General features: G+C 31.6%; 1 protein-coding gene and 1 long non-coding RNA gene across 2 annotated transcripts in view; both read right to left on the bottom strand.

The window, feature by feature from the left end:
- Positions 1-201: 201 nt before the first annotated feature.
- LOC127703172 (uncharacterized) lies at positions 202-4880 on the bottom strand. The gene is made up of 4 exons (XR_007982737.1): positions 4731-4880; positions 3133-3174; positions 2879-2917; positions 202-406 (listed from the first exon to the last, which is right to left on the bottom strand). It is a non-coding gene; the product is annotated as an uncharacterized LOC127703172 (long non-coding RNA).
- Positions 4881-6057: 1177 nt separating this feature from the next.
- LOC127702782 (uncharacterized) overlaps positions 6058-19451 on the bottom strand; it is a 35584-nt gene continuing 22190 nt past the window's right edge. The window contains exons 7-12 of the mRNA XM_052207085.1: positions 17722-17794; positions 14945-16576; positions 14120-14161; positions 9854-9907; positions 6374-6430; positions 6058-6080 (exon numbers count right to left, since the gene is read on the bottom strand). Of these exons, the coding sequence (XP_052063045.1) occupies positions 6058-6080; positions 6374-6430; positions 9854-9907; positions 14120-14161; positions 14945-16576; positions 17722-17794 (1881 nt within the window). The remainder of the gene's footprint in view (positions 6081-6373; positions 6431-9853; positions 9908-14119; positions 14162-14944; positions 16577-17721; positions 17795-19451) is intronic.

Here is a 19451-nt window from a genome sequence, read left to right as displayed (position 1 = left end):
GCTTAAGTTTCAGAGATTTTAAGCCAAATCTACAATTTACCCCTATGTTCTATTTTTAGCCATGGCTGACACATTTTTTTTTAACTAGATACCACAATGATGATTGTGGCCAAGTTTGTTTAACTTTGGCCCAGAGGAGAAGATTTTTGTAAAAGTTAACGACGGACAACGGACGCCAAGTGATGAGAAAAGCTCACTTGGCCTTTTTGGCTAGGTGAGCTAAAAACTTATGCAGTGTCAAAAAATACTTTTTTCATACTGAAACCTTTTAAAAACTTGCCCTTATACTATAACATACCAGGTAGTGATCCTTTGGACTTTTCTTTAGACACGTCTTCGACATAATCCTTGAAGTATGTTCTTACAACCTTTTCATCCTCCTTATTCCAATTAACATATCTCCTTCCTACAATGAAAATTACTATGGTCACTTAGTACTCTTTCAATAAAGGTACAAATTTAATAACAAACCCAGAAGTTTCAGTGAAGATTTTTGAAAAAGTTTACGACGACAGACATCGACAACTAACGACAGACGCCAAGTGTGATGACATTAGATCACATAGGCACTTTTGAACCCGGTGAACTAAAAATGATACCCTGTTGCTGTAGTGCCCAATTTGAAATTGACTTCAAGATGATAGTTACTTTCATTCAATGCTTTAAAATTGGTAATTCAGGGCTCGACAATAACGCTTGTCCGATTGTCCGGTACCAGAGGGAAAAAGGGTCGGACAAGTAAAAACTATATCAAGCTTGTCCGACGGGACAAGTAAAATTATTCTGCATAAAATAAATTTAATCCAACTTTGATGAAAACAAGACATGTTTACTTGCAATCGATAATTTAAAACTGGTTCTTTGTCAGGTACTTTTTAACAGGTAAAATGCATACTATTCTCGGAAACCAGTCTTACTGATCCGAATCAGCGATGCGCTTTGTAGATAAGGTAACTTTACAAGACAGTTCGTCACAAGCTCAGAAACGATTCGGCTCCAAGTTTAACATGTTTAATAGACAGTTTGGCCCCATAGGAGACATATTTAATAGACATGATTAATAGACAGTTTGGCAACGCAGGAGACATTTCGGGACCAAGACAAATCAGTACCTCATTTTCCTACCTTATTCTGTTGCTTTATAATAAATAACATACCGGTAATTTTTTTAACAAAAATATTTTTTAGATAAAAATGAAAAATTATTTACCATTAAATTCACAAAATCATATTTGATCATATGTAGAAAAAAAAAACAATACTTGCAATACGGTGACCTATAGTTGTTAATTTCTGTGTCATTTGGTCTCTTGCAGAGAGTTGTCTCATTGGCAATCATACCTCATCTTTTTTTTATTTATTGCATTTGAATAAACTTTTTTCAACTTTAAAAAACCAGGATACAAATCCAATGAGTGTACATTGACAGCCCTATCAGATGGTGCCTCATGTGCAGAATCTGATGAGACTTTGGCATTGAGGAACTACAAGTAGAACCTAAGTTCTGTGACATGACTAGATTCAGTTAATTGTATTCGACTCATATTTTTGAATAGTATTTCAAAAGATATAAATCAAATTCTGTTCTATTGTTTTAATTCTTTTTGTTCCTTGAATCAACTTAAAATGCAAAAAAGGTTATTATTAAGATTTTTTTGGACAAGTTACAATTTCATTCGGACAAGTAAGTTTTGGTATGTACTTGTCCTACTGGACAAGTTGAAAAAAAAGTTATTGTAGAGGCCTGTACTTGTTACCTGGCTACGTAATTAATACTTGAATAGTATAATCTTTTAAACATCTAATCACTTATCTCAGTGTTATCTATTTATGGTTAAGCACAACTTCATCAGTAATACTACATGACTGTCAGTCTCAAAGTACAATCTTTCTTACTATTGTAATAGCCTGATCTAAATTAGAAGTTCAGAGGAGCCTGTGTCTCTCACCTGAAATTTTTGTTTACAATTGATGGATGAAATAATGCAACCATTATACTTTTGCTTTAGTTTCAGAGATATAAGCCAAAAACTGCATTTTACCTCTATGTTCTATTTTTAGCCATGTCAGCTATGTTGGTTGGCAGGCGGGATCATTGGACACAATTTTTAACCTAGAATAACTTATGATGATTGTGGCCAAGTTTGGTTAAATTTGTCTCTGTAGTTTCAGGAGAAGATTTTTGTAAAAGATTTCAAAAATTTACAAAAAATTGTAAAAAAATTACTTTAAAGGGCAACAACTCCTTATAGGGTCAATTGACAATTTTGGTCATGTTGACTTATTTGTAGATCTTACTTTGCTGAACATTGCTGTTATCAGTTTATCTCTATTTATAATAATATTGAAGATAATAACTAAACATGCAAAATTTCCGTAAAATTACCAATTCAGGGGTAGCAACCCAATGACGTCTTGTCTTGTTCGTCTAAAAATTTGTAGCAGATAGATCTTAACCTAATGAACATTTGTAAACCATGTCAGGTTTGCTCTAAATGCTTTAGTTTCAGAGATATAAGCCAAAAACTGCATTTACCCCTTATGTTCTATTTTTAGCCATGGTGGCCATGTTGGTTGGTAAGCGGGGTCATCCAACACATTTATTAAAACTAAATACCCCAATGATGATTGTGGCCAATGCAAGTTTGGTTAAATTTGGCCTTGTATTTTCAGAGGAGAAGATTTTTGTTAACGGACGACGCTGGACGACGGACACCAAGTGATGGTGAGCTAATGTCACTTTTTTCATAGTAAAATTCAGCTTATCAATATTCTGAGTGCCAAAAAATCTTATCTTTTAAAGTTCAAATTATATCTTACTCAATATTGAAAATTGCATAAAATTAAGGAGATATGGTAACATTTTTTTAAAACTTACCTTTCTTTTTACTTCTGATTTGTTCTTCAATTTGGTCATCTGCAATTTAAAAAGAGAGGACATAACCAAGGAAAGATTCATTCTCATAAGTCAGCCAACCAAACAATAAATTTTCTAATTAGAATGAATTTGATATAATTCAAATGATTAGCTAATGTATAGAAATGCATACATTCATATATTTCAAATAAAATTGGTTGATAAAAATTTATAATAGTTAATATCCACATGATCGATAATACTTAATCTATTACCTTTACTTTTTCTTTTTAACCCTCTCTTGTGTGAACTGCTGCCTAATAAAGAAAAAAAAAGAAACATGAACTTTTAAAGAAAAATATGCTATAAATCCCTTAACCATGTTATTGCAATACTAATTGCAGTGCATGTCAAAATAAAGTTGATAACCACAATTATGTATTTATAGGATTAAAATGTCTATGTGGATATTTTAAATCACTATTTCCTGTAAAATCTACATTTGGTTACTGACATAATAAAATGCCTTTGAATACTATAGTGGTTTTGAATATTCAGACAAACAAATGTTGTCTCATTTTTACTGTAAAGGTATTCAAATGTAGTATCATGTCAGAGTCCTGATCATAAACATAGAAAAGGTAAGAAGATACCAAGACAAAGCATAAAATAAACCTTACTAAAAGTCAGGAAATACTCCTCAAATGCTTTTCTATGATAAACATTTCCAGCTTCACTAGTTGTAACCTTTGTGTTGTTCGTTAGAAGCGAAAATATGGTGACAAGTTGCATTCAGTGAATAATAAAAACTAAAGATAGAGATACTTTGGCTGCAGTAAATATTTCTTTTGAATGGGCCATATCAAGATTGTGTGAAAATCAGGAATTGTATTCTTTGATCTATTTTCGCATTATGACTAGGAATAGCAACATTATATTGCATACTTCATACTGTAAACCAACTTATTTTCGCGAGTGATTTATTTTCGTGACTTTCGTGAGAAGAACGATTATGCGAATATAAATCATCGTGGAAAGTAAAACTTGGATGTTTCCTTATTAATCTTCCTCAAGTTTTGAGAATCGCGAAATTAAATCGGCGCGATATGGGATAGAAACAGCTAAACACAAAATTAAGTATCCGTGAAAAATAAGTTGTTTGACAGTATTTCTTTTAATTGATTTTTGTTGTTGTTGATAATTCACTTCTATATACTGACTAGTGTTAGTTTTGTCCTGTTGTAGACTAGACATAGTTTTGGTTTAAGTAAAAAATCATGAGTGCCTAGTGAATTGAATGGTCTTTTCTATTATTTTCTTTCAAACAGTTTTATTTTTATGTAGTAATCAATGTTCATTGAGAAATTCATTAGAGTTGATGTTAGTATTCTAAAAAGAATGAGACAAGGGTTTCCTATCTGGAATTCTTTTTAGGAGGGTTGGTTATCTCTCAGGTGTTATCAAACCAAGGTTTCTGAATTGTTTGATTGAGATATACAAATTATTTTATCACATCCATGGCAATAATACCAAATTTCCTTATTTACAATAGTTCCAAATTCTGGAACAATGTGTGGGAAATTATTAAAGAAATGCCATTTGAGAAATTGCACAACTTTAATAAGGGTGCAATCTTTCTGTAAATTTTTTCAAATATCCTAGGATTAGTAAATTACCAAAGATGGTACCTTTTTCAACCTGCTCCCGTAACATTATTGTACTGGTTTTTGTTCATCATTGAAGGCTGTACTTTGACCTATATTTGATTACACCCACATCACTTAATCTTCGGTAGATTAAACTATTTCAATTGTAATCATACCACACATCCTTACAATTTTCATTTTGTGTTCAAGCAAGCCAAAATATATACCTTCACCATAATCTGTACTATAGTCACTTTCTGGACTAGAATCATTCTCTGAGTCACTTTCTGGACTAGAATCATTCTCTGAGTCACTTTCTGGACTAGAATCATTCTCTGAGTCACTTTCTATACTAGAATCATTCTCTGAAGAACTGTATACCATGACTGAAAAATAATTATCAGAAGTTATATTTTAACAATAGATAACCTTATATAAACATATGTTCATTGAATTTTTTTCTGAACAATTTTAAAAATACCAATTAGTTTAAATAAGATTTTGAAGGAAATATGTTAAGTAAATTTTCTCAATGGCTATTCTGCTTGACCTGAGAGAGTCTAGTGTCAAATACTTCCTCTCCTGCAAACACTAAACACTTATTCTTTTCAAGGTTAAATTGTCCCCTTGGGTGCAGGACATTTTAGTAACAAATTTGTAACTTCAGGGGTACTCTTTAGTTTAGCATTTTAGTGCTAATATTATAGTCCTTTTAGGCTCTGGATTAATCCATTTACCTGTATTTTCTATGGCCCATTTGAGCAAAAACTTATGCCTAGTTGAATAATACTACAAGGCCTATGATAAAACCATGAACAGTAATGTATGCTAGGTTAGTGTCTAATTTGTTTGTATTTAAAATTTTGTTAAAAATAGAAATAAATGTTGTTGAAACAAACAAAAGATAAAAATGCAATATGTGATGGTGTTTCTGTATACTATTATCAAATTACAATTCTCAAAAATGTCCTCCACAGGTCTCGTTTTAGCAAGGACATTATCAATTATAAATTCACAAGAAAATGTTCTTGTAAATAATAACAATAAAAACATCATTGAGATAAAAAAAAAATATATAAAAAAATGGTATGGTATAACTTCCATACAATGATATTATTTCCCTACTCCAATAGCAAACGAGGAATACAGCAGGCTATAGGAGCTTTGAGTAAAATTGGTTTAAAATGTTGCTATATAAATAATTTCTTAGAGTACAAACTTCAATTCATTTTTTGATAGGTGTATACCTCTCTTGAACTTGCCAATATTTCAAATATGTATCCAGCCATAGATGAGAGAAGTTCATTTTTTAACAATTTTTTTTTATTTCACATACTTATGCAATTAACTCAATAAATAATGAAAATAAAACATCATGTGTTTGCATATGTTTCTAATAACACATGCACAGTAATGTAAGATTGTTTAGAAATAATTTTATTTATATCATAAGTTACTTTTCTATTGGTTAATTGGTTTTACCACTGAATTTCTAACTTGACATTTTTTTTAAACCAAAAAATCTGAAAAAGAACCATCCCCTAATGAAAATGTTTAAAATAATTTAAAAACACAAACTTCAATTGGTATGATTTGAATTGTTAGTTACTAAATGTCTAGTAGCAAATATTTCATGCATATTCAAGATCATTGGTATGAGAACTTTAAAATAAAACAATGCAGACTAAAAAATCTGAAAGGTAAAACATATCATCGTAATAATAAATGGTATAATTTGATATTTTGAAGGTCTTTTACAGCCATTTCATACATTTAAGTGATAATTTAAAGCATATAATTGAGGTGGTTAATTATGCTTAACCCTGTAATTTTGTGGAACTCAAAGTTAAAGTAAGAAAATACATATTACATTTCTTTTGTCCTTTCTTTTCAGTACTTTTTGTCAATTCACTGCTACCTTCATCTACTAAAAGTGGAAAAAAACAGTAATCCTTTAATTTTATATACAAAAATAATTTATTAAAATTAATTAAATAAACTAAACACAAGTGAACCTGAACGCCTGGTAAATCTTCTGTCAGTAGATTTCATACAGTGGTATACAGGGTTGTTACAATAAAAACATAAAATGAAGAAGGTAAGGTAACAACAACACTTTAAGGACAGACAATTAAAAAGTCACAATGTTGCTATGGTGAGTAACGTTATAAATAACAATTGAAAGAGAAAGTGAAAGTAAGTAGATTATATGGAAGTAAACTATTAAAGGGGCTCTAGCTGTCAAATTCATGTTCACCAATTTAACTAAAATTCTCATATTTGATTTATAACAATGTAAACATTTGTCCAAACTATTGAAAGTTTTAAATTAACAGTTTACAGGTCATGAGCTCTATAATATGTAGCTTTGTTTCGTGTGTATTTTAGTCCAGACGCCATCATATTAAATATCGAGTTAACCTTTGATGACCATATAAGCGATTTAAACATAAATATAGATATAAATAGATTAAGCAACTTGTGCAATTAGATTTTTCTAGGTCTGTTTAATTTCATATTATAGATTAAAAATATATGTTTATTATTGTTTTTACCTGTATAAGAATGATTTTTTGTGGATCTAATCAGTCAATCAAATAATTGACTTTTGTTTCACTTTAAATGTTGACATTCTTTTCCCTTAAATAACTTTACACGGACAATTCATGCATTATCCATCTCTAGCTAAGGAGTTACATTGAAGTTCATATGAATACGGATGCATTGGGATTGAATTATTCACTTGCAAGTGAATAATTCATCATCAATGTTTCTTAGATTAATTTGACAAAATTGAACCATACTGGCTGCTTAAAGCCAATAATTATTTCACTATTTCACTTTCATTAATGATTGTACAAAAAAAATCATATTTTAGATTTTTTATATATCTCGTAGCTAGTGCCCCTTTAAGATAAATTAAAAATACAATTTTGTTGTTGTTAAAATGATAATATATGTGTACATGTACTATAAATTGAAAATATGTTACATGCAATTATCTAAATTAATGAATGCATACCATTACAATACAAATTATTATACCTTACATATGTACTAAACAATTCTTTTGGGTAAAACACTATCACGTGACATGGAATAATTCAGTAAATTTTCATTTAAATTGAAGGAAGCATGAATAATCCTAAAAATTAACACCCAGCGATGAATAACCCTACAAATTAACACCCATTGGGGAATAACCTTTTGAGCCTCTTGGTTTCTGCACAAGTTCTTTCTCATAGAAAATGACTTCATCAACGTTTGTAAACAAAATGGCAAGCCAGCGGTTTGGGAACTCTACAGAGGACAATATACAAAGACTTCCTTGTGACAAAGACGCTAAAAACACAAAAAAAGCAACCAAAGCAGCTTTGACATGTCTGATGCAATTCATGTTATCGACAGAAAGAGATAACTTGGTATTTGATACACCAGAAAAACTGAACGAGTGTTTAATCAGATTTAACACAGACGCCAGGAAAAAAGATCATAAGCATATTACAAATTTTCAGCTCTGAAGGGATTAAGATTAGGACTAGCCAGGCATTTCCTTTAGGAAATGGATGTTGACATAATAAAAGACATATAAGATTCAAAAGGGCAAATGATATATTTAAAGCCGTTTCTTTGCAACTGAAACGGGAAGGATTTTGGAGCATTGACCACACCCCATCGTTGGGTCAACAAGACTTGCAAAAGTGATATGGAAGTGTTGCCATGGAAACTGATACCCGTGCAGGACTCCCTACACAAAGTATGGTTTGATATTATGTTTCACTTATGTCGGCAAGGACAAGAAAACCTATGAGAAATGAACAAAAGAACCTTTGCCATACAAACAGATGCCAGTGGAAGGGAGTATGTTTTCCAGGCCCATCATCAGCTTGATAAGAACCATCAAGAGAGTTCAGATAGCTGCATTACTGAAGGTCGCATGTATGAGTACCAAGTAAGGAATAACTCTAATCTAACCAACTATAGAGAAAAGTTCAGCAAATTTCAAACAAACAAAAAAAAGAGAGAAAAATTGCAACTTCTAAATTACACAAAAAAAATTTTAAATTTGATTTGATTGTCAAATAGGCTATTGAGACTTACATGGCTTCAATTCGTTTGCTGTATTGTTTTTAAGTTGATGAAAAATCAGAGGAAATGTTCGTTTAACTTGCATGAAAAGACATTGATCACAATAAAAATGGTAAATACCAAATAAAAAAAAACGAACTGAAACTCTTTAATTATCACTTGATTCGTATGAGCATGCCCAAGTTTATAGAAGTGAATGTATTTATAACTATTAACATGAGAAACTGACAGATTTGTTTACCTATATTTTAATTTTTTTTTTTAGATCACCCTCTGTGTCCTGTGGCAACTTTCAAAAGTACTTGTTCAAGCTAAATCCAAAAAGAGATGACTTATGGCAGTGTCCACTAAATTCTTACAACCACTCCTGTGAAATATGGTACATGAACCAGGTTTTAGGAAAAAAACTTTGGCTAACTTAATGAAAGTTATCTCCAGACAAGCTGGTCTATCTCAAGAATTTACAAACCACTCAAATCATATAAAGTTCAATTTTGGACCCTTTAGAACTCAATGTGGACCAATTTGATAAAGGGGCCCAAATATCAAAAATCTACATACATGGTTAGATTCAGCATATCAAAGAACCCTATATATTCAATTTTTCAATTTTTTTGAAATCAAACAAAGTTTAGTTTTGGACCCAGATTTGGACCAACTTGAAAACTGGGCCCATAATAAAAAATCTAAGTACATGTTTAGATTCAGCATATCAAAGAACCCCAAGAATTCCATTTTTGTTAAAATCAAACTAAGTTTAATTTTGGACCCTTTGGACCTTAATGTAGACCAATTTGAAAACGGGACCAAAAATTAAGAATCTAAATACACAAAAAACTCAATAACTCTAAAATAAAATTTTAGATCATCACCAAAAAATATACAGATCTTTAGATTAATATAACTAAGAAGTGTGTAAATTTTTAAGCAACAATCATAAATCGTTTTTGAGATACAGCGGGACATGTGTAAAAACACACATTTGGACACTGGACAGACAGACAGACAGACGTACGGACGGATGGCCGGACGCCGGACATTTGTATACCATATTACGTCCCGTCAAAATTTTGACGGGCCTATAAAAAATTCTTTTATTTATCTGTGTAAAATACAGAGGTCCTTTCTTGGCAATTTTTTCATACTGCAATTAATGGTTTGTGAATTTAATTGCATTAATATAAAATTTTCATGTTTTGTTACTTTAATTATACTAAGGCATGAGTTCAATTTGAAGAAATGCAATTTAATGAATATTTACCTTCACTTTTTGCACACTTGTTGTCATTCAGTGATGATGGTCCTGCGACATCCTCTAATAATACAAAGTAAATATAGAATAACAGAATGAATTGATTTATATAGAATTGCCCAAACACTAATTAGTGAAATAACCCATTGCCAGTTAGTAATAGATTAAACAGGTCAAGAGCACATGGTAAGCCCTTATATTATGCATATATTGAAATTGTTGCAAAAATAAAATGAGGTCTTTAGAAGGCATATAATCAGAGGCAAATAAAACTGCTCTGTAGAAAAATATGCACGAGGATACCCTTAGGCATATATATGTACTGTCAATTATGACTGTAAAAGGTCCAATAACTCTGGAATGACAAACGATACATTTCAAAATCAAGAGATCATTCACCTATCCAAATAATTCCCGAAAACAGTATTAAGGTACCTGGGGTGTCTTAAAGTTTGGGGATATATGTTTCTTAAATTCCTGTAAAAGACTTCTGGGTCAATCTTCTTTCAAATTTCAATATAAAAACTAGGGGTCATAGATCTTGTTTTTTCTTTTAAATTACATTGAAATTAACCAAATCACTGTTATGTTATATGGGTTATATAGTAGAAACTCAATTTTGAGGAAAGGTTTAAAGATAGAATTGGTTAAAATTCAATGAGAGCATTCAGCTCGGCTCTCCAAAAATACATACTTCCAAAATATCAAATAAAAGTAGAATGAATAACTGGGTGGACAGGTATAGTTGTCCTTATTGCACTCATACCACATTTCCTTATTTTAATAGAGATTGCAGGGTCTTTTGCTTGTACTGTGTCCATGCGGTAGAATGTGTACCTGTGCTTGTTGTGTATGTCCTTAAATTTAACAGCTATGGGTTTTTTGCTTGTGAGAAGCAGGGATGGGGATGATTATTTTAAAATGTAATCGATTATATTACAATTACTTTGCTAATAAAATGTAATCAATTATATTACAATTACTTTGCTAATAAAATGTAATCGATTACATTACAAATTACACCTTATTTCAAATGTAATAGATTACATTAGATTACTTTTCTTTAAATATGTTAAAGTAATCATGATTACTTTGGATAACTTTTGATTACATTCAATATTGCAATATCAAAGAATTTCTTATAACTTTTTATCCTCACGAAAAAAGCTAATTTAGGTGATTTTTTTTAAGCCTTAATTTATTCATCTTATTTAAAAGAATTTAGACAAGTTCAGTGTAACATGTGAAAAGTAGACAAGTGTCCTTTCTCTATGTAAAAGATATAACTTTGTTTTATTCTACAAATTTTAATCAACTGCCCAATTAACAAAAAACCTGAACAAGTAATGAAAAATCAATTAAGTATAGTTTCATTGTCTGAGGGGACATAATTGACACATCCATAAATGTTTTTACAGGTGTTAATCACTACTTTTTACAAACAATAGGTGAGCTTGGGTATTAAAATTTTATTGTCTTAATCACAATATCAACAAGAGGTTCTCAAGAGCCTGAATCACTCAGCTGTATTTCAGAGGAGAAGATTTTTAAATGTTAGTAAACTTGATGAACAAATTGTGTAAAATTGTCTTTAAAGGGCAATAACTCCTTAAGGGGTCAATTGACATTTATGGTCATATTAAATTTTTTGTAGATCTTACTTTGCTGAACATTATTGCTGCTTACAGTTTATATATATCTATAATAATATTCAAAATAATAACAAAAAACTGCAAAATTTTGTTAAAACTACCAATTCGTTGGCAGCAACCCAACAATGGGTTGTTCGATTCGTCTGAAAAATTCAGAGCTGATAGATCTCGACCAATTGAACAATTTTACTCCTGTCAGATTTGCTCTAAAAGCTTTAGTTTTTGAGATTTAAGCCAATAAAATGCTCCGCTGAGGCGCAGCTTGATACGACCGCAGAGGTCGAACCCTGAACAGTTGGGGCAAGTATGGACACAACATTCAAGCTTGATACAGCACTGAATTTGGATTGTAATTAAATATTTGACACAGCATAGGTTTCTCACTAAGAATGAAAGTGGTCTAAGAACTTAAAAATTTTTAATTTACATATTCAAACCATATCATTATTATTTGTTTTTATATATAAATCAGAAATAACCAATTTAAAATGGAAAATTTTAAAGAAAAAGAAGGAAAAAAATATCCCCCCCAATTTTTTGAACCCCCTTATGATTCATCACCCCCAAACTCAATCCCAGCTTTCCCTTTGTGGTATGGTACCTTGCAGTACAATTTCAGAGAGATCCATACACTTGAAAACAAGTTATTGTCTGGAAACTAGAAAAATGCTTGTTTTTTGGCCCCTTTTTGGCCCCAAATTCCTAAACGTTTCAGGCAATTACCCCCAAACTCAAACCCAGCTTTCCCTTTGTGATATGGAACCTTGCAGTACAATTTCATAAAGATCCATACACTTACACACAAGTTATTGTCCTGACACTAGAAAAATGCTTATTTTTGGCCCCTTTTTGGCCCCTTATTCCTAAACTTTTTGGGCAATTACCCCCAAACTCAATTCCAGCTTTCCCTTTGTGATATGGAACCTTGTAGTACAATTTCATTAAGATCCATACACTTACACACAATCTGTCATGAAACTAGAAAAATGCTTGTTTTTTGCCCCTGTTTGGCCCCTAATTCCTAAAATTTGGACGCAGTTACCCCCAAAATCAATCCCAGCATTCCCTTTGTGATATGGAACCTTGTGATACAATGTCAGAGAGATCCATACACTTACACACAAGTTATTGTCATGAAACTAGAAAAATGCTTGTTTTTTGCCCCTTTTTGGCCTCTAATTCCTAAAATTTGGAGGCAATTACCCCCAAAATCAATCCCAGCATTCCCTTTGTGATATGGAACCTTGTGGTACAATGTCAGAGAGATCCATACACTTACACACAAGTTATGTCTGGAAGTTACAAAAATGCTTATTTTTGGCCCCTTTTTTGCCCCTAATTCCTTAACTGTGGGTACCATAACCCTCAAAAGCAATCCCCACCTTCCTTTTGTGGTATTGAACCTTATGGTAAAATTTATTGAGATCCATTCACTTAAACTAAAGTTAAAGTGCGAAAACTAATGTGTCTTCGGCAACAACGACGTCGCCGACGACGACACCAACGTCATACCAATATACGACCACAAAAAATTTTTTGCAGTCGTATAAAAACTGCATTTGACCCCTATGTTCTATTTTTAGCCATGGCCGCCATGTTTGTCGATGGATCAAAACTTCGGATACAATTTATAAACTAGATACCCTAAGGAACATTTAGTTAAAGTTTGAAGGTATTTGGTCCAGTAGTTTCAGAGGAGAAGATTTTTGAAATAGTTTACGACGACAGACGACGACAGACAACGGATGACGACGGACGCCAAGTGATGGCATAAGCTCACATGCTGCCCTTCGGTGAGCTAATAAAGTTAAAAGTGGTTTATTGTCATTATTTATATAATTGTTTAAAAATATTAATACTTGATGTAATTAGAAAGCACATACCAAAAAATATTTATGGACATTTTTGTTGTTCCTTGCATGATTGACAACTTGAACTCATTGTTAGAGTCAATTAACTTTGAAACATTCAAAGGATTTATATAAGTTCAAGCTTCAAGTGATGGTTAGCTTGCCTTGGCTAACAAATTTAAAGTCGACAGTAAAATTGACAAATCACTGCATCTCGCATCTAATTATCAATTCTATTGAAAAAGCTTTTGAAAAAGCTTATCTACCATGCCTTTCCAAATCCAAAAGGCTTTGCAGTAGCCCTAAACACATGAAACAGTTTCAAAACCACTTTTGAAAACGTCTACTAAAAGATTATCTACTAATTACTGTAGAGTCCTAAATTTATACCATGTTTTTTTATTATTGCAAAAATTGTGGTGAGAAAGGACTTGCAAAACTCCCATCTAAAATTTTGATAACATTATTTCTATGCAGCTTTTCCATAAATCTCAATAATCAAACTCGCATTTGTTTCGATTGTTCAATGATCACAATAATTTCTAAATCTGTTTAATCTAAAATTTTATAGATGACAGAGTGAATACTTGACCCATTTAAAATTTTTATTCATATTTTGCATGAGTAATTGAGTAAGCAAAGTAAAAAAAAATGATAATAAATAAAAGGGGCTTTACCACCCTCTTCCAAAAAGTAGAAGTTTAGATTGCTAGCATGCTTTTAATGAAAAAAGGAGGAAATAACACTAATGCCACTATATCAGAAAATAATACCTTGACTGTTGGGTTCCTCTTCTGCTGTTATATTACCTGAATCTGAAACAGAAACAATGCGATTGTTATTTAAACAAAACCTATAAAACACTTATCATAATAAGATAACTGTTGACACAGAGATATGTCTCACCAGTAATATTAGCATAAAATTCTGAAAAAGACAATCGAATGAAACTTAACAGTGACAAATGAACCATTTAAATGAGGAAGAGTCAGATGAAACCTGTACACTATTGAATCAATATAGTTGACCTCCTGAATATGACATCTGACATACAGACTTGACCATGAAAACTTCCCCTTTATGACTGATACATAAATGTCTCAGGTGAGGTCTGATGAACCTTGTCTGACAGACATGTACAGATATGTACACCTTGCAAAGGTCCTGTATACAAAATATAGTTATCCTATTACTCATAATAATGAGTATTTCAAATGATAAAAAATTTATACATTTTTTGTATGCAGTCATTAAACTATGAAAATGAGGTCAAGGACAATGGACATTTGACAGACAGAAACTTTATAACATATGGTATCTGCACAAAAAGATATGAAAACCTAAGGTCTACTAATTTCTGAAATATAAATTGTATACAAATAGTTTACTCTGCTGTCAATGCCGACAGATAATAATCCTTATAGCTCCCATTCTAAGGCTTTTTCAGAAATGGTATTTTAAACTTTTTTGGAGTAAAATGTAACTATCTTGTTTGATAGAATAGACAATTTAGATCAGAACAGCTATAAATCTGATGTTTGGACCATGTAAAATCAATATGTTTACACGATTTAGCTTAGAACATAAATGAAACTCACCTAAATCAAATTGGTGAAAGAACTTCCCCACTTTAGTTATTTCTTGTATTGCCAATGGACATTGATAAACGTGTTTGTTAACTTCTTCAGAATGTCCCATATGTCTGTAGAAGGCTTCTCTTGTAGCATCTGTTACCTCCAAATTGGCAAATAATGTTGACATGTAATGCCTCATCTGAGTAGCATTAATCCTTTTTGATAATTCTGCCTTCTTACAAATTTTGTTTACACTTTTCCAGCCGCATACATGAAAGTTTGAATCTTTAATATAAGGAAATACGTATATATTAGTTTGTTTGACACCTGCTGCTTGTCTAATTTGCTGATCTGTTAGTTTTGTCATGGCCTTCCATGTGTCTTCAGGGATGAGAATTGGGAGAAGGTGACTAACACATTTACCAGATTGATATGTCAATTTATATTTCTGAAAAAGTTCCAATTCCTCTGGGTTTTTCACCTTTTTCATTTGGCTTTCATCTACCCATGCATCATCCTTTGCATCCATCCATTCTTTTAAAGTGAGTCTGCTTGGTTCCCCTCCTCTTTTTGCATGGAATAATGTTAGTCTACTAACTATAAGATCTCTGAGAAAGGTATATTCATTTGGTTCTAAAAATTTATAAGGGTCATCCAACTCTTTTATTTGTGTTAAGATAAACTGCCTAAGCTTATTAATGTCATCCTCTACTGGTAGCTGTCTAGGTCGTCTCAAGTTTTCTTGCCTATTTTTTTTGCAATTATACTCAGCATCACTAAATATTTCTCCTTTATAGTAGTCTAATAATGTATTGAAATCGTCAACTTTACTCATTTCATCTTTCTTGTTTTCTAAAATATATTTTCCTTTTAAGTGGGTAAGGACATTTTGTATAAGATGACCAACATTCTTTTTCAGTCCTGACTTCATCCCTCCGTCATCTTTTGCTGCCATTGAATTAATTCCATCCATAAAAACAGGAAAGTTCTCCATTTTAAAAATATCTAATGCAGATGTTACAGTTATATCTGATTTTTCAGCCTCCTCTTTAACATAGAAATATAAATTGGCAATTGTTCTCATCTGCTTCGTAATACTTTTCCTATTTTGCTGGGATTTGTCTTTTCTGGATACCATCTTCCTATAATAATGAAATCCAAAATCTTTTATATATGGATCACTTCTACAGAATCTTCCACTCTGGTCATCCCAAAAGGAACTCAAAATATCTTCCTTATATTCTTCTGAGTATTTGACATCCTTAACAGTTTCTATGGGTATAGCAACAGGAACCCTAGTGCATCCTTCTGCTGCAAAACATTTTATTTTGTGATTCTTCATATGTTCTTTTACAAAAAAACCATTGCAAGAAGAGCACATTGCTCTTTTCTCTATCTCACCATCTCTGTCTTTTCTTGCTTTTCGTTCTTTAATCAATTTTTTTTCGTTAAAATCATCCTCTTTCATTTTTAATAAATTATAATTATGGTAGCCTTTTCTCTTTAACACATCAAATGCCTGGTTCCTATCCCTTGGTGGGAGTTGCATTGCCATGATAACATCCTCTTCTCCTTTATGTTTTGTTTTTAGATGTCTGGTCAGATGAGTTTGAAATTTTCCACAAAACAAACAAGGTCTTTTAGGTTTGCCATTAGCTGTAAAAATGGAATTATTACTATATATATATTTATATATACATGTATATGATACTTGCTAACTGGCAACTATGAAACTCTTTTGATAAATTGTAGCTATTTTATGCTGCTATTATGCAGTTAACATTTTGTTTGTTTATGTACCTTACATTATACATATGACTTAAACATACATTTCTTAAATTCTAACATATTCAAGTTCTTCGAATCCTTGACTCTTGCATTTTTTGGTTTGAGCAATCCTGAAAAAAGCAAATCTAGAAAATTGTTTCAGAAGCACCAAAGGAGTACGTTTCATAAGGGTTTTATTTGGCCCCAAATGATAAGACCATTGTATCGAGAAAATAAATATTTCAATCTGATGAAGAGTGAAGTTTTCTTATAAAGCGATAAAAATTTACAACAACAAAAGGCAATGCAAAAGTAGAGCTTTTGGTGTAATTTGACAAAATCCACTAGAATTCAAACATAATTAGGTCCATCAAATATTAGAGTGCAGGCACTGACAAACTAAATATAAGTTTGAAAGTCAAATATGGAAAGTGTTATCACAAACATTATGTAAAAAAAATTATTGTTGTAAACAAATGTTCATGCATGTTTCCAATCCGAAAAATCAATGGAAATTTTGACCTTTTTTAATTGAACTGACATGGAAAAATAAATTCTGTGAGATGATGAAAACAAGTGAAACTGCGAGCTTCTGCTCACTGATGATACTCCCACCCAAATGTTTCAGTAAACAGGAACCTGTTGAGTGATTAATTAGTCAGGAGCCTGTAATTCAGTGGTTGTCGCTTGTTATTTTGTAACATACATGCAGTGTAACCTGCCTAATCCAACATCTGAGTATTCCAACATCCTGCTTTAACCCACATTTTTTCATGGTCCAAAATTATGCCTATCCTTGCAGAAAAACATGAGTTTTCCAACACCCTGCTTAATTTGATAATTTTTTTTGTTGTCCCCTAGTGTGTCAGATAACACAGGTTACAATGAATTTCTTTTTTGGTCATTTTTTGTACTTAGTTTTCTCGTTTGAATTGTTTTACATTTGTCATTTCAGGCCTTTTATAGCTGACTTTACGTATGGGTTTTGCTCATTGCTGAAGGCCATACAGTGACCTTTTGTTCATAAAATTTACCTCTACATAAAAACAATTCAGTTTCTTCGTTAGCTCCATCATCAATTACTGTTTCATTATACCTATCACCAGTCTAATTAAAAGAAAAAAATATAGCTTATCATTTTTATCATTACCAATACTGTTATTGAAGAATTAATGCAACTATGACTAAGAGATCTAGTGATAACAGATATCCAAAAATGATAAATGACAAAATAAAAATTTAAATTGCATATGACCTGTATTTCATGTTTCATAGCAATGTATTAAAATTAAAAAGATACTGTAAAACACTATTTTTGCATTTGTTTTCAACTCATTGTTGAAGATTGCTCTTTTTTATTAATACAGCTGTTTCACAAGCCATGTCTCTTTTTAGGAGATAAATAATACTCAGATATTTTGTTTTATTTATGTACTAATTCCCAGATTTGATCTCTATGTTTCATCTCAAAGGACATAACTTGGAAATATTACCAGTCTTAAAACTCATGGTAGCGGTGACTATTTAATACTGAGGAAGGCCCAAAGTAAAGGTAGTGCTAAGAACAGAATTTTAGTATAAGTTTAAATTCTTAGAAGTTTGGGGCATATTAATGTTAAAAATATGCAACACATCCCTATGTTTTGACCTTTGAATTACATAGTAGTGCAATTTTTTTTTACGAAATTCATAGTAAAAGGGGCACAGTTTTACAAAAATGGCTCTAAAGAGAGTTCCTATGTGAAATTGCATTGTCTATATTTACTGAAGTGCAATCTGAAGACCGTATGGTGACCTAAAGTTGTTAATTTCTGTATCTCTTGTGGAGATTGAGTTGTCTCATAGGCAATCATACCACATCTTCTTATTTTTATTTTTGATATCACCTTCAAACCAAAAAGATAATGATCATAATCACTATATGAGACCTGCCATGACAGTTTGTGTCCAATTAAATAAGTTCTTATTTTAAATATATGATGTCTGTGATAATATTTTTCCAGAGAAATGCCGTAAAAGGTCAGGGAATTATCAAATATTTTAGTCTTTGCTGGAAATGAAAAATCACTTCTGATGTTAGAGTAAACAAATTTCGCTGCAGAAATATGGCAAGTCAGGATAGTATTGCTTTACATCTTTCTACCGCCACCACAATTACTAGGTTTTATTTGAAAAGATTGAGATTTAGATTTTCTTGATGAAATTCAATAACAATAGTGAATGATCTATACCCCGTGAACTCTGAATCAGAAAAGTCTGAGAGACAAATTTCATACAGTGATATAGAGTCTGACACTGACAGTTCCATTTATGATGAATGTGTGGCCAGGTCTTAAGCTAGTGGAAGTACTGATGATATTAGTTATTAGTTAACAAATGCACACATTCAGGAGATCAGATCAGTTTTTGCATTGAAATCTAACACATGTAAAAGTATATGTATGGGAAGCCATGCAGTACAATATTGACTGGGAATCGTTGGTTGAATATAAAAATATATAAAATAGCCTCCCTTTTTTAACGAGTCAAGTTACATAACTCCTCTGTCATTATTTTATAATAAAAAACACAAGGGAGGTTATTTCAACCAGTTACCATGTTTCAAGGAAACTGCTCCAAGCATTTTTGAATAACTTCCTGAAAACTGAAAAATCACCATTTATTAATGAATAAAATCCCATAACTTAGAAAAGTAGAATCAAAAGATTAAAATAATAAACCAGAGGTTCTCAAGAGCCTGTGTCGCTCACCTGATTCTACTTTG

Source organism: Mytilus californianus, unplaced genomic scaffold, assembly GCF_021869535.1.
Source record: "Mytilus californianus isolate M0D057914Y unplaced genomic scaffold, xbMytCali1.0.p SCAF_5, whole genome shotgun sequence".
Classification (NCBI taxonomy): domain Eukaryota; kingdom Metazoa; phylum Mollusca; class Bivalvia; order Mytilida; family Mytilidae; genus Mytilus; species Mytilus californianus.
This window is presented reverse-complemented; position numbering and strand designations above follow the sequence as displayed.